Here is a 12,405-nt window from a genome sequence, read left to right on the forward strand (position 1 = left end):
TTGGCACAAACAGGCAACACTGACAGGTGTATTATGAAGTTGAATGTAAGGCAGCCTATGATAGAATGCAATACCTATGGTATAGGTACAAGTATAGGCTACATTATGTAAGTGAGGAAAGTGGATGCTATGTTGGCTACAATACAGCCTCAGTCACTTTCCATTGGGATGGTGATAGAAAGGACTACCTCAGCCATGCTCAGAGTCAGGATGGTGATTGAAAGGACTACCTCAGCCATGCTCAGAGTCAGGATGGTGATAGAAAGGACTACCTCAGCCATGCTCAGAGTCAGGATGGTGATTGAAAGGACTACCTCAGCCATGCTCAGAGTCAGGATGGTGATAGAAAGGACTACCTCAGCCATGCTCAGAGTCAGGATGGTCATTGAAAGGACTACCTCAGCCATGCTCACAGTCAGGATGGTCATTTGCTATGGTAAATAAGGAGTAAGTCACTTATTAGGCCTACATGTGAATTACCTAAGGGGATGCAAGCCCACTTTGTCAAAACAACTAGTGAGTGGACCTCCAACCTTCACCGGTCCAAGTGTAGGTGTGTGTGTGTGTGTGTTTGTGTGTGTGTTTGTGTAAACTTTCCCTTTCCAGTGTCTCTCTACTCCCTCTACCCCTCAGGCCTGCAGTAAGGAGACAGGAGGAATGTAAAGCCACAAAAACCTGTCGTAAATCTCTCCCGGTTCTCCGCTCATACAGGAGTAATAAAGGCCTAGTTCACAAATTTTGTGGAAACTTTTTTTGTTGTAATTTTTTATTTAAAAAAATATCCCTCAGCACCCCTAGCACCCTCAGCACCCCTACTTCCCGTGGCTATGGAAACGGGGGGGGGGGGGGGGGGGGGGGGGGGGGTTAAATGTGTTCTGGAACCTGTTTGCTTGGGACAGGCACAGTGTCATTCCAAGCCAGGCACAACTACATACAACAGAATGCATTATATTTCAAACCCCTGGTTGGGAGCTAAATGGGCAAACCTGCTGGATAGGGGATGAATGAATTATGCCAGGCAGACACTGATGGCAGGTGCGCACACGCACATGCACTCCCACCCCCCAAACACACACACACACACCCAAACACACACACATGCTACCCCGCCCCCCACAACACACTTCTGGAGAGGGCATGAACTCATTGCGCCAGGCAGACATCCATGCCAGGCAGCCTCGGGTCAAAAGTAAATAAGATTGTTCTTCCCTCTCCAAACCGCAGAGAAATGAAATCAGCCTCTGCTCTTATTCAGCAGACTGATCCCGTATTGGGATCCAGAGAGTTTTAATCAAATACAGTCTGGTAATGTAATGCCTGTTACTGTATACTGAGACTTGTTATCCGCACATAAAATGAAGTTTAATATAAGAAATTCAGCTATCACAGGATAACATGTGGTGCAGGTTTTAGGTGTTAGCCTCAGTAGTCAAACAGTCCAATAACTCTCACGCCCACACCTCGCATCAGACAGAAGTGGTGAGTTTGTGCGTCGTGTGTGTGCAAACACAAAGGATGGCGATAGCGTTTTTATTATATTTCAGAATGACAAATAGTTAGATGTAATTTTTTGTTTCAAAACACAATAATATCTTTATAGACCATCATTAGCTAGTTGAAACCAAATTAAATCATTTGTACACTTATATTTGACAATAAACACAGTAGCTTTTCACTGGCTAAAGCAATTTGTAGGAAGGTATTGCTATTTGTATAGTACAGCTAATAATTACAGTTGATATGAAAAGCCCCAAAATAAGTTATTTAAATACCAATTGCATATACAGAATGTGCAACTTTTGTTAACCATTTCATATATGTAATTACGTTTTCTGTAAGACTGCAAAAGTAAATTGGAAGTTAAGTCATTGGAACAGGTTAATTCATGAATGATTATTAATTACATTTGTACATTGACTTGGCATTGGGAACTCTACTAAGATAATTCAATACCAGTATAACCCATTCAATCAAACCCTTTACATTACCTGAAAACAAATGTCTGCTTACAGACTTAAAGAACATTTTGCCAATTTTGCTTAAACATTTTTTAATTTACTTTCTAAAGTGCATTTTATAGTGACAGTATTTTTTTACATCTTAACTTTTTTTTGTTTCTTTAAAAACTCCCCCTACAAGTGTCTCCCTAGCTAACCTAGGTCATCACTATCATTGAAGAGAAAAGGCATCAAACTTCTATCGAGTGTCCACTGCAAAAGCACTCCTGTGTTACACCACTCTGTCAAACTTTTATTTTGAAACCCGAGACAAGGGATAAGACTTGAATATTGTTTGCAATATGAAGTACTTCACATAAATAGAATGATATTACATAGGTGGATCCTCTCACACCGATCTTGGACTAGGAATCCACTGCTAGGGACTCACAGGTCTGGTCTGCTGGTCAGTGAATGGAGATTCAGTACATCCCTACAGAGGTGAGGTGACTGTCTCCCATTCTCATCTGTCCTCCCTGACTGTGTCTCTCTCTTCTTCTTCTTCTTCTTCTTCTTCTTCTTCTTCTTCTTCTTCTTCTTCTTCTTCTTCTTCTTCTTCTTCTTCCAAGAGAGGCTCAGACAGACATGATAAACCAGCTGTTAGCTGGGTCTCTGTGGAACAGCTGCAGCCCTCCTCTTTGCCCCTCCTTCTGAGTGGATCATCTACATCATGTCTCTGTGGTCTGCAGTACTGAGCTGGGCTATAGCTGGCTGTTGAACATGGGACACTGTGTTTAAATCAGACTTCATGTGGATCAACATCTGTGCTTAACAAGAAAAGCAAGGACACCAACTACAGAGCTATGTGGCTGCTAGCGTGTGTGTGTGCATGTGTGTGTGTCTTCTACTAACAATCACTGTCATTACAAGCACATTCAAAACATATTGGCCCGGTGAGGCTTTGAGGAATCAAGCCTTAGTCAAAGGGAATGTAGATGGGGGTTGAAATGCCTACTGTATTTATAATGCTGAGTACATGAATAGATATTCATCTAACTGTTTTTTTTTAAACATAATGGTAAGGCAACTTAAAATGAGCTTGGATAGATATATGGAGACGATATTGTCTGCAAAGAAAAGCTGATCTCCCATGGAAGATTATTAGAGCGCTACTGTGTAGATAGTCTTGTTGTAAGGACCTACATATTGGAGGATTACATGCAACCAAGATATGTTTTGAAATCTACAAGATAATCTGAAATACTGTATAAAAACATGTCGGCATCTGTCTGACTGTTTATACTTACAATGACTGACATTCAGACTTTGTCATTCCACAAAGCAGACAAACAATACTTATTGAACACACTTTAAAAACACCTTGAAATTAAAATATATGGTACAGTATATTACAAAAACCCTATAGCATGATAGAAAATAAGGATTTTAAATCTCAATATAACAGCATTGTTTGCCTATTTCATGTTTTGTGTTATTTTTTAGTTGATTAACTGCAATAAACCACATTCTCCAATCTGCTGTAGCATTTAGCAATGGGATTAACAACAAAGGTGAAATCTGCACATTGAAAGAAATTGCTTTGGCCAAGCTACATTCTCTTACTACTCTCCCAGTGCTTTTGTCTTGCACAAGAGTTAAAAATCAAGCACTTCTGAAACACAGAGAAAAACATCAATAAACAGTCTTTAAAAGGAGAGTAAAAAAAATAGTCTAAAAAAAGTGTGCTAATTTCCTCAAAGGCAGTTCTTCTCAGTCTTGTATTTTAAGACTGGGGGGATGTTTCAGAAGGAAACAGTCAGTTTTAAAGGCATCTGATAACTGTTCTCGGCAGTCGGAACAATCTCACCGTAAACATCTGAAAGAGAGGAATAGAAAGCGAGAGAGACAGATTGATAAAGACGGGGGAATAAGAACAGGTTTGCTGCTCATAAGTCTCAAGTGTTAGCTGGGCTGCAACTGCAAGCCACCCGCAATCCGCAGTCCAGTCAAAAGTCTCAATAGGTGCTGGAAGCTGTGCTGTGGTCACTTTCACAGTTATTCAGTTCTGCATTTATTTGCAACTGTGCTTTAGTTTCAACTGTGTCATCTGTGCCGTAGCCGTTCAACTGTCCCAGTTACACCTGCATGGGCTCCACTGTCAAGGTTATGACTGTCCGTCTCTGTGTGCGCTGACCAATCGGGCCTCGCTCACAAGTCTACGAACGTGCCTCTCGTCCCGCACCCCCGCTTCCCACACGCCGCTCTCCGTGAGAGAGGACACACGTCCCAACGTGTCATATCCTGCAGCTGCCATCGGTGAGGCGTACATGGGTAGGCCGATGGACACCAGCCAATCAGAGACGGTGCTCACGTGACCTGCGGAGAGAGGCTTCCTGCACATCTCTGTCAAACCTCCGAACGGGATCTGAGGAATACCGGGAAAAACATTTAGGAATTCTGTGTAATAATTGGAAGTAAAAAATAATTATACATATAACATAGCAATGACACCGTAGTAGCCCTTTCCTGCAGTCCAATGACCATCTCGCCCTCTACTGGCCTCATGGGTGGAATGCTATTAATATTTTTCATAATTTCATAATTGATAAATAAATAAAAAATAAACTCTAAAAATCTGGTGTTTCTATGTCAAACGGTTTTGTTATTTTTCAGTCTTCTGTGGTGTACAGTGCATTCGGAAAGTATTCAGACCACTTGACATTTTCCACATTTTGTTAAGTTACAGCCTTATTCTAATATGGATTAAATAGTCCCCCCCCTCCCCATCAATCTACACACAATACCCCATAATGACAAAGCAAAAACTGGCTTTTAGAATTTTTAGCAAATTTATATAAAAAAAGAAAAAACGGAAATATCACATTTACATAAGTATTCAGACCCTTTACTCAGTACTTTGTTGAAGCGCCTTTGGCAGCGATTACAGCATCGAGTCTTCTTGGGTATGACGCTACAAGCTTGGCAGACCTGTATTTGGGGAGTTTCTCCCATTCTTCTCTGCAGATCCTCTCAAGCTCTGTCAGGTTGGATGGGGAGCGTCGCTGCACAGCTATTTTCAGGTCTCTCCAGAGATGTTAGATCGGGTTCAAGTCCGGGCTCTGGCTGGGTCACTCAAGAACATTCAGAGACTTGTCCCAAAGCCACTCCTGCATTGTCTTGGCTGTGTGCTTAGGGTCGTTGTCCTGTTGGAAGGTGAACTCCAAGTGGGCTGTCATGTGCCTTTTACTGAGGAGTGGCTTCTGTCTGGCCACTACCATAAAGGCCTGATTGGTGGAGTGCTGCACAGATGGTTGTCCTTCTGGAAGGTTCTCCCATCTCCACAGAGGAACTCTGGAGCTCTGTCAGAGTGACCATCGGGTTCTTGGTCACCTCACTGACCAAGGCCCTTCTCCCCCGATTGCTCAGTTTGGCCGGGCGGCCAGCTCTAGGAAGAGTCTTGGTGGTTCTAAACTTCTTCAATTTAAGAATGATGGATGCCACTGTGTTCTTGGGGACTTTCAATGCTGCAGAAATGTTTTGGTACCCTTCCCCAGAGCTGTGCCAGACAATTCCTTCGACCTCATGGCTTGGTTTTTGCTCTGACATACACTGTCAACTGTAGGACCTTATATAGACAGGTGTGTGCCTTTCCAAATCATGTCCAATCAATTGAATTTACCACAGGTGGACTTCAATCAAGTTGTAGAAACATCTCAAGGATGAAAAATGTATGCACTCACTAACTGTAAGTCGCTCTGGATAAGAGCGTCTGCTAAATGACTAAAATGTAAAATGTAAAATGATCAATGTAAACAGGATGCACCTGAGCTCAATTTCGAGTCTCATAGCAAAGGGTCTGAATACTTATGTAAATAAGGTATTTCTGTTTTTTATTTGTAATAAATTAGCAACATTTCTAAAAACCTGTTTTCGCTTTGTCATTATGGGGTATTGTGTGTATATTGATGAGGATTTATATTTATTTAATCCATTTTAGAATAAGGCAAAATGTGGAAAAGGGGAAGGGGTCTGAATACTTTTCGAATGCACTGTATACAAAGTGTAATATTGGGACGCAAACTCAAAATTGAATACATTTAAATCTCTATATCTAATAATGTTTACATACTGTTTTACTCATTTCATATGTATATACTGTATTCTACTGTATTCTAGTCACTACGACATTATTTATATACTGTATGTCTTAATTCCATTATTTTACTTTTAGATTTGTGTGTATTTTTGTGAATTGTTAGATACTACTGCACTGTTGGAGCTAGGAACACAAGCATTTCGTTACACCCGCAATAACATCTGGCTTGCGAAAGTATTCACCCTCCTTAGCATTTTTCCTATTTTGTTGCCTTACAACCTGGAATTAAAATGGATTTTGGGGGGGTGTTTGTATCATTTGATTTACACAACATGCCTACCACTTTGAAGATGCAAAATATTTTTTATTGTTAAACAAACAAGAAATAAGACAAAAAAACAAAAAACTTGAGCGTGCATAACTATTCACCCCCCCCAAAGTCAATACTTGGTAGAGCCACATTTTGCAGCAATTACAGCTGCAAGTCTCTTGGGGTATGTCTCTATAAGCTTGGCACATCTAGCCACTGGGATTTTTTCCCATTCCTCAAGGCAAAACTGCTCCAGCTCCTTCAAGTTGGATGGGTTCCGCTGGTGTAGAGCAATCCACAGATTCTCAATTGGATTGAGGTCTGGGCTTTGACTAGGCCATTCCAAAGATATTTACATGTTTCCCCTTAAACCACTCGAGTGTTGCTTTAGCAGTATGCTTAGGGTCATTGTCCTGCTAGAAGGTGAACCTCCGTCCCAGTCTCAAATCTCTGGAAGACTGAAACAGGTTTCCCTCAAGAATTTCCCTGTATTTAGCACCATCCATCGTTCCTTCAATTCTGACAAATTTCCCAGTCCCTGCCGATGAAAAACATCCCCACAGCATGATGCTGCCACCACCATGCTTCACTGTGGGGATGGTGTTCTCGGGGTGATGAGAGGTGTTGGGTTTGCGCCAGACATTGCTTTTTCCTTGATGGCCAAAAAGCTCAATTTTTGTCTCATATGACCAGAGTACCTTCTTCCATATGTTTGGGGAGTCTCCCACATGCCTTTTGGCAAACACCAAATGTGTTTGCTTATTTCTTTCTTTAAGCAATGGATTTTTTCTGGCCACTCTTCCGTAAAGCCCAGCTCTGTGGAGTGTATGGCTTAAAGTGGTCCAATGGACAGATACTCCAATCTCCGCTGTGGAGCTTTGCAGCTCCTTCAGGGTTATCTTTGGTCTCTTTGTTGCCTCTCTGATGAATGCCCTCCTTGCCTGGTCCGTGAGTTTTGGTGGGCGGCCCTCTCTTGGCAGGTTTGTTGTGGTGCCATATTCTTTCCATTTTTAAATAATGGATTTAATGGTGCTCCGTGGGATTTTCAAAGTTTCTGATATTTTTTTATAACCCAACCCTGATCTTTACTTCTCCACAACTTTGTCCCTGACCTGTTTGGAGAGCTCCTTGGTCTTCATGGTGCCGCTTGCTTGGTGGTGCCCCATGCTTAGTGGTGTTGCAGACTCTGGGGCCTTTCAGAACAGGTGTATATATACTGAGATCATGTGAAACTTAGATTGCACACAGGTGGACTTTATTTAACTAATTATGTGACTTCTGAAGGTAATTGGTTGCACCAGATCTTATTTAGGGGCTTCATAGCAAAGGGGGTGAATACATATGCACGCACCACTTTTCGGTTATTAATTCTTTAGAATTTTTTGAAACAAGTTATTTTTTTCATTTCACTTCACCAATTTGCACTATTTTGTGTATGTCCATTACATGAAATCCAAATAAAAATCCATTTAAATTACAGGTTGTAATGCAACAAAATAGGAAAAACGCCAAGGGGGATGAATACTTTTGCAAGGCACTGTATGTGTATGCGACCAATAAAATGTAATTTGATTGGTACAGGTGTCTTCTTTTTTTTAAGACCATAACCATGTGTGTGAAGTGTAGACTTTTGTTTCAAAGTAGATTTGCTTAAGACTACCAAGAAACACTCTAATTTAGCTCACTGCAGTAAAATGATTTATTAAACGTATCATCATATGAAAATAACAGGTGCAAACTTTACCCTGGTGACCATGTAAATGCTTATTAAATCTGTCCCATAAAGTACTCACAGCCATGCGGTGCTGCTTGCGGAGCTGCTTGACGCGGACCTGGTCCATGTTGGATGCCACATCCTTCACTGGCTGCTCCAGGTCTTCACTGTAGCGCTGCACCAGGGGCTGGGGGATACCACACCGACCATGCTGGAGGGAAAGAGAAATGGAGAGCGAGAGACTGTGGATGAGTGGGGAGAGTAGGAGAGGGACACAGACACACGCATACACACTCGAAACATGTTGGCATGAGAACTCATGCACATTAGGAGAAGTGGTTTCCATTGAGAGATACCCTCTCCCTGGGGGCACAACAACTCAATACTGATACTAAAACCCCAAGCCATGAAAACCCTAAGTAACCATGACCTGAAGTAAATCCGGAATAAATCTGGGTTGCTAGGCAGAGAAAACTTAAGCCCATATTTCAAAGGGCCAGGGGAATTCACTCCCCCACAGCCTACGCCCAGATTAGACAAGCCAATCAGAAACCATAGTGACTTCTCTCTCTCTCCATTTAAATACAAATGTCTGTCGGCTCCAGTCAACACCATAAAGTCATAGATCTAAACACAAAATGCAGACTGTACCGTGCACTTTTATTGACTACGGTCACAGTGTTTTTCAACCTAAGCCTCTACAACACATATGTCAGAGTCAAGGCCCGCGGGCCACATCCGGCCCGCGAGAAGGTTTTTTACGGCCCCTGGGATGATCTTGATTTATTATTAGAACCGGCCCGCAGACCGCAGCAAGCCGGCAGCCCGCAGATCTTTTACACGCACCAATACTACATTTCCCACAATGCAACGGTGACGCACCGAGCAGTAGGCTGCTTCATTTCAATATTTATTGGCACAGCAGTCGTCAGCATCACAGTAAAATTAACTTTCAGATACCCATCAAAAATGGCAAAACGGAAGGTGGACACTGAGAACCGGGGGTTTCAAACAAGGTGGGAGTCGGAGTACGACATTATGAAACGTTATGAAACGAAACACGCGGACAAAAACAAGAATATGGACATGGAACAAAGGCTACAAAAGGCAGAGGAATTAAAACGAGGCCTCAAATCTCGACAGGCTCTGTTCAAAAAAGCCAAATCACAAGGCCAGGCTGCTGTCAAGGCCAGTTTTATTTTGGCAGAAGAGATCGCTAAATCAGCCCGGCCATTTACGGAGGGGGATTTCATCAAAAACTGCATGATTAAAGTTTGTGACGAAGTTTGCCCAGAAAAAAGGCAACTCTTTTTAAATGTGAGTCTGAGCAGAAACACCATTGCCGAGAGAGTAGACCAGTTGTCCATCAATCTAAAAGAGCAGCTTGTGAAAAAGGGAAAAGATTTCATTGCATATTCCTTGGCTGTGGATGAGAGCACCGACATTTCTGACATTGCCCAGTTGTCAATTTTCATCCGCGGAGTGGACTCCAGCCTAAGCGTGACAGAGGAGTTTTTGGCTTTACGTCCTATGCATGGCACAACTACGGGGCATGATTTGTATGAAGAGGTGTCAAGATGTGTAAATGAGATGGAGCTGCCTTGGGAAAAACTCGTGGGTTTGACAACCGACGGAGCACCTGCGATGTGTGGACACAGGAGCGGACTGGTGGCGAAGATACGGGAAAAGATGCAAGAGGAAAACGCGACAGGTGAGCTGACAGCTTATCATTGTATCATACACCAGGAAGCGTTGTGCGGTAAAGCCTTGAAAATGGAGCATGTAATGAGCATCATCACGCGCACAGTTAACTTTATCAGAGCCAAAGGTTTGAATCACCGCCAGTTCAAGGCATTTCTGACGGAGTTAGAAACGGAGCATGGTGATTTGCCTTATCACACAGAGGTGCGATGGCTAAGCCAGGGAAAGGTGCTTCAAAGATGTTTCGAGCTTCGTGAGGAGATTTGTCTGTTCTTGGACAGCAAAGGGAAAGACACAACACAACTCCGAGACGAAATGTTTCTGTGTGAAATGGCTTTTCTGTGTGACATTACGAGTCATCTGAATGCAATGAACTTGCAGCTGCAGGGTCGGGATCATGTCATCTCTGATATGTACAGTACAGTGAAGGCATTTAAAACCAAACTGACTCTGTGGGAGACGCAGATGCGGAAAGAAAATTTGAGCCACTTTCCCAGCTGCCAGACCATGAAAGAGAAGCTCTCTACCAGTGCGTTCCCGAGCGCACAGTTGGCTGATAAAATAGGTATGCTTGCCGCTGACTTTCGACGCCGATTTGCTGACTTTGAAGCACAAAAAAGCAGGTTGGAACTGCTCGGTAACCCATTTGCTGTTGACGTGGAAAGCTCACCACCAAACCTCCAAATGGAGTTGATTGACCTCCAATGCAATGATGCACTGAGGGCAAAATATGCGGCAGTGGGTGCTGCGGAGTTCGCCCGTTTCCTCCCCGACACAATGCCCCAGCTGCGCATCCAGGCTGCTCAAACGTTGTCTATGTTTGGCAGCACATACCTGTGTGAACAACTGTTTTCTTTGATGAACCTGAACAAAACATCACACAGAAGTCGACTTACTGCTGAACACCTCCACTCAATTCTGAGGATTTCCTCAGCTCAGAGCCTTACCCCGAACATTGATGAACTTGTGGAAAAGATGGGACACCACCAAGTATCACCCTCAACCTCAAACAAGTGAACATTACTGTGCAATCACATATTTAGAGTTTTTACTCAGTTCAAGTTTAAAAGTTAAAGTTTAATATTTGTTTTCACTGCATGTTACTTCTCCTTAAACAAAGTGTTGTTTTTGATTAATAGATTTTTGCACTTTATTTTATTGTATTTCAATCCAATTATATTTTAAAAATATTTCAGTTGAGTGGATGATAGAAAATTGCTATTATTGTTTTTTTCTTTGAAGTAAATTTAGCCCACTTTTGCTAAAATAGAAAATATAGGCTACTGATGGTGCCTTGAATACCGGTTTCTTTCATTTAATGTTCATGTTATGGGGATTTTTATATAAAGGAAATGTGTCTTTTGTGTCTGTTGAAAATTAAAGATTACTGACAGAGCCATAAGAAAATATTGCTTTATTTATCTGATCATATTGGAATATATTTGTTAGGTTTTCAGTAGGTTCAATTAGGTTCACTAGACTATATGCGTCATTTAAACATTTTTCAATGAACATTCGAACAGTCCGGCCCTCGGCTTGTAGCTAAATTTTTTATTTGGCCCTCCGTCCATTTGACTTTGACACCCCTGCTCTACAAGAACTGCAGGTTTTAGAACAGCACAGACACTAGGGGCTGACGTAGGAGCTAGCTCTCTCACTTTATTTGCTCATTTAAACATTATGAGTCTGGAGAGGCCCAGTTTCTGTCTGTTCATGAGGGAATGAAGCAGACTAATAATGTGAAATAACGAGTCAAAACACTGGCCAACTGATGAGCCCATTGGCTGGGAGATAAGCTCATAGAGACAGAGACAAGCAAACGACGCGGGAGATCCCATAACATGTCATAGGTGGACTAGACTAGCCAATGGTTGCCATGCATGAAGAGAGAATAAAAGGGAATTCAGTGGGGGAAAATGTTTAAAACATGCACACTCTCTCTCATGCACTCTCTCTCTCTCTCTCTCTCTCTCTCTCTCTCTCTCTCTCTCTCTCTCTCTCTCTCTCTCTCTCTCTCTCTCTCTCTCAAAAGCTCCAGACACCTGGAGTCATGGCCAGTCTCCAGCCAATCCAGGACAACCCAGCCAAACTGGACTGGAGGCCACTCAGGGTGAAGGAATAGAGAGATGGAGGGTGTATGTAGATGTATAGCCACAGCCAAGTGTCTGACCCTAACATAGCCCTACTCCCAACACTGCACTCCTAGTGACTGGACAGTGTCTCTGCACAGCAGCATTATTCCTCATTAATATAAACCCAGCAGTACAGTGCAGTGCTGTAGACTCCGTCTGTCTGTCCGTCTGTCCGTCCGTCCGTCCGTCCGTCCGTCCGTCCGTCCGTCCGTCCGTCCGTCCGTCCGTCCGTCCGTCCGTCTGTCTGTGTGTGTGTGTGTGTGTGTGTGTGTCCCACAGAAGATTTTCCCTTCATCGTCTAGCTCTCACTCGCTCTCTCTCTCTGCTCTTTCTCTCTCTCTCTCTCTCTCTCTGCTCTCTCTCTCTGCTCTCTCTCTGCTCTCTCTCTCTGCTCTTTCTCTCTCTCTCTCTCTCTGCTCTTTCTCTCTCTCTCTCTCTCTCTCTCTCTCTCTGCTCTCTCTGCTCTCTCTCTGCTCTCTCTCTGCTCTCTCTCTCTGCTCTTTCTCTCTCTCTCT

General features: G+C 42.9%; 1 protein-coding gene across 1 annotated transcript in view; it reads right to left on the minus strand.

Moving 5' to 3' along the window:
* Positions 1–2,128: 2,128 nt before the first annotated feature.
* Positions 2,129–12,405, minus strand: part of LOC311106973 (SAM and SH3 domain-containing protein 1-like) — a 92,549-nt gene continuing 82,272 nt past the window's right edge. Inside the window, exons 19-20 of the mRNA XM_084149390.1 lie at positions 8,137–8,268; positions 2,129–4,362 (exon numbers count right to left, since the gene is read on the minus strand). Of these exons, the coding sequence (XP_084005516.1) occupies positions 4,102–4,362; positions 8,137–8,268 (393 nt within the window). The 3' untranslated portion in view covers positions 2,129–4,101. The remainder of the gene's footprint in view (positions 4,363–8,136; positions 8,269–12,405) is intronic.

Source organism: Coregonus lavaretus (genome assembly GCF_964263955.1).
Source record: "Coregonus lavaretus genome assembly, chromosome: 31".
NCBI lineage: Eukaryota > Metazoa > Chordata > Actinopteri > Salmoniformes > Salmonidae > Coregonus > Coregonus lavaretus.